This window comes from Condylura cristata, unplaced genomic scaffold (assembly GCF_000260355.1).
Source record: "Condylura cristata isolate star-nosed mole 26May11 unplaced genomic scaffold, ConCri1.0 scaffold00019, whole genome shotgun sequence".
Taxonomy (NCBI): domain Eukaryota; kingdom Metazoa; phylum Chordata; class Mammalia; order Eulipotyphla; family Talpidae; genus Condylura; species Condylura cristata.
The window spans coordinates 41,816,760-41,818,954 of NW_004567120.1; the positions used below are offsets into that span (position 1 = coordinate 41,816,760).

At 55.6% G+C, this 2,195-nt stretch overlaps 1 protein-coding gene across 1 annotated transcript in view; it reads right to left on the bottom strand.

Annotated features, from left to right (window-relative positions):
• CETN2 (centrin, EF-hand protein, 2) overlaps positions 1-2,047 on the bottom strand; it is a 5,747-nt gene extending 3,700 nt beyond the window's left edge. Inside the window, exons 1-3 of the mRNA XM_004685984.2 lie at positions 1,963-2,047; positions 965-1,123; positions 591-719 (exon numbers count right to left, since the gene is read on the bottom strand). Of these exons, the coding sequence (XP_004686041.2) occupies positions 591-719; positions 965-1,123; positions 1,963-1,971 (297 nt within the window). The 5' untranslated portion in view covers positions 1,972-2,047. The remainder of the gene's footprint in view (positions 1-590; positions 720-964; positions 1,124-1,962) is intronic.
• Between the last annotated feature and the right edge of the window lie 148 nt (positions 2,048-2,195).

The following is a 2,195-nucleotide window of genomic DNA, read 5'->3' on the forward strand; positions in this document are numbered from 1 at the left end:
AGCCCTGCCCTCGGTCTGTGCCACCAAGACAAACACACGTGTGGTGACTGAACCAACAGCTCTGAGGAGGAGTGGAGAGGTACGGCCTGCGTCCTGGAAACACGTCTGAGGCCCGAGCCACTGCCCTCGGTCCGCGCGAGGCGGGGAGCCACGCTCGACAGAGGCGTTAGGCCCAGGGCAATGGCTCGGGGGAAGCCACATTGGCAGCGCAGTGAGGGGCGCAGCCACAGTGCAAACGCCAGGCAGAACCCCTAACTTTCAAGTCTGAGGACGCCCCACTGACACAGGGGGTTTGCTGCTGTACGCTCGTGGCCAGAGTGTTGGCATATCCGTTGTAGAAAGGGGACAGAAGTGCCGGCTGTGGTGCTTTGGCTACCTTCCAGGGGTGGACACGCACGCCCCGTGACTTTGTGGCCTCGGGGAAAGTCAAGGAGACTTCTAAGTATTTGACTTTTCAACCATAAGTCACCCTTTCGCAGCTGAAGCATCTGCTTTGATCTCCCTTTCCTCAGTGAAGGCCCTCTCCTGTCAAGATTCCACTTTGCCCACCACTATGGGTGGAAATACACTTACCACCTTGGCCTACTTACCATTTTCTGAGTCATGACAGTCAAAAAGTCACTAAAGTTCATTTTCCCTGTCCCATCCTTATCGATTTCACTTATCATTTTCTTGATTTCTTCTTTCTTGGGCTCAAAGCCAAGTGCCCTCATTGCCACCTACAAGGAACACAGGAGCGCATCAGGGGCAGTGACAGCTGGCGCTGAGCAGCAGCTGACAACCGTGCGAGATGACTGGGAGACTGTCAAGCTGACAAAATTGGCATTGGTGCACAATTTTATTTAATAACATGAGGTAAACAGACCACAGGGTAGCCCCGTTACTCTTTGTAGTGAGCAGAAGGCAAAAGGGGACAGTGAGGACAGCGAGAGACGACAAACACGAGGCAGGAATGCCAGTTTACCTTAAGTTCCTTAACATCTATGGTTCCTGTTCCGTCCGCATCGAAGAGATCAAAAGCTTCCCGGATCTCCTGCTTCTGCTCCTCAGTCAGCTCTGGCTTAGGGCTCATCTTTTTTCTCTGGGCAGCTGAAGCCATGTTTGCCTTCTTAAAGTTAGAGGCCTTTAGACATTTTACAATCACATATGGACAATGTTACATAAATATATTCTGTGAGAGTTACACACAGCTCTATTTCTAAAATCGCATACACCAACTCATTGCAAAGCTTTGCTTGTCGGGCGGTGACACCACAAATAAAATGGAAGCTTCCCATGCACCTGCTACCTGCCCTCTTCTTTGCTATTGTTTCTAGAAGCAAAACAATCCCTTGCTCTTTTAGACAGGACTTACTGAAAACCATCCTGAACAGACAGCTAGTTGAAGAACTGGTTGCGGGTAACTGTAGCCAGTCACCTCTCCCTGAAACTGGGCATCTAATTCTGGAAACTTGCAATGCCCACTGGTGTAATTGCTCCCCTCTAAGTATTTCGACTTTCTGGAGACTTCATAGTTGGCCAAATACCACTGACTTGGTAAGATATATATTTTTATATTGAAGATAACCCATTTCACTGGGCACACGGCTGCGTTTCCCCAGAAGCTCAAAGCCAAGTCTACGATGCCTATACTTAATTTGCAGCACGTAGTAGCAAATAGCATTAGCTCGTCCGGTGCTTTCGGAAAAACGGGTGAGCGAGGCGGCCGCGGGGCACGAGCCTTTTGCCAGGGCCTGGGAAGGCCAGGGGCGCCCGAGGGGCAAGGAGAAGCAGGCAGGGGCGGGCGGCGAACGACAGGCCCTGCCTGACGGCGCGGCTGCACCCCACCCTCCCGGGAAAGCGCTCCGATCAAGGAGGGCGCGCAGGCGGCCAGAGCGGCTCATGAGAGGTGGTGGGCCGCGCCGAAGCTGCGGAAGGGTCCGGCCCAAGCGCGCGGCCCGCACCCGAGCGGCCGGAACTCACCATCGCCATCCGACCGACCGGTCTGTTGTCACGGCAACCGCCGTACACAGCGACCGCGCGCCGTTCCCAGCGCTCCGCGCGCGCGGCCTCGCTCCCCATTGGTGCGCACCTGCAGCGGGCGTGGCGGCCGGGGCTGTGCGCCTGCGCGCACGCGCGGCGTCGCTGGAGCCGGTGGTTCCGCCTGCGCTTCCGGCGGGGCAGCCAATCCCCGCGGCGGAGGCCCCTCGGACGAT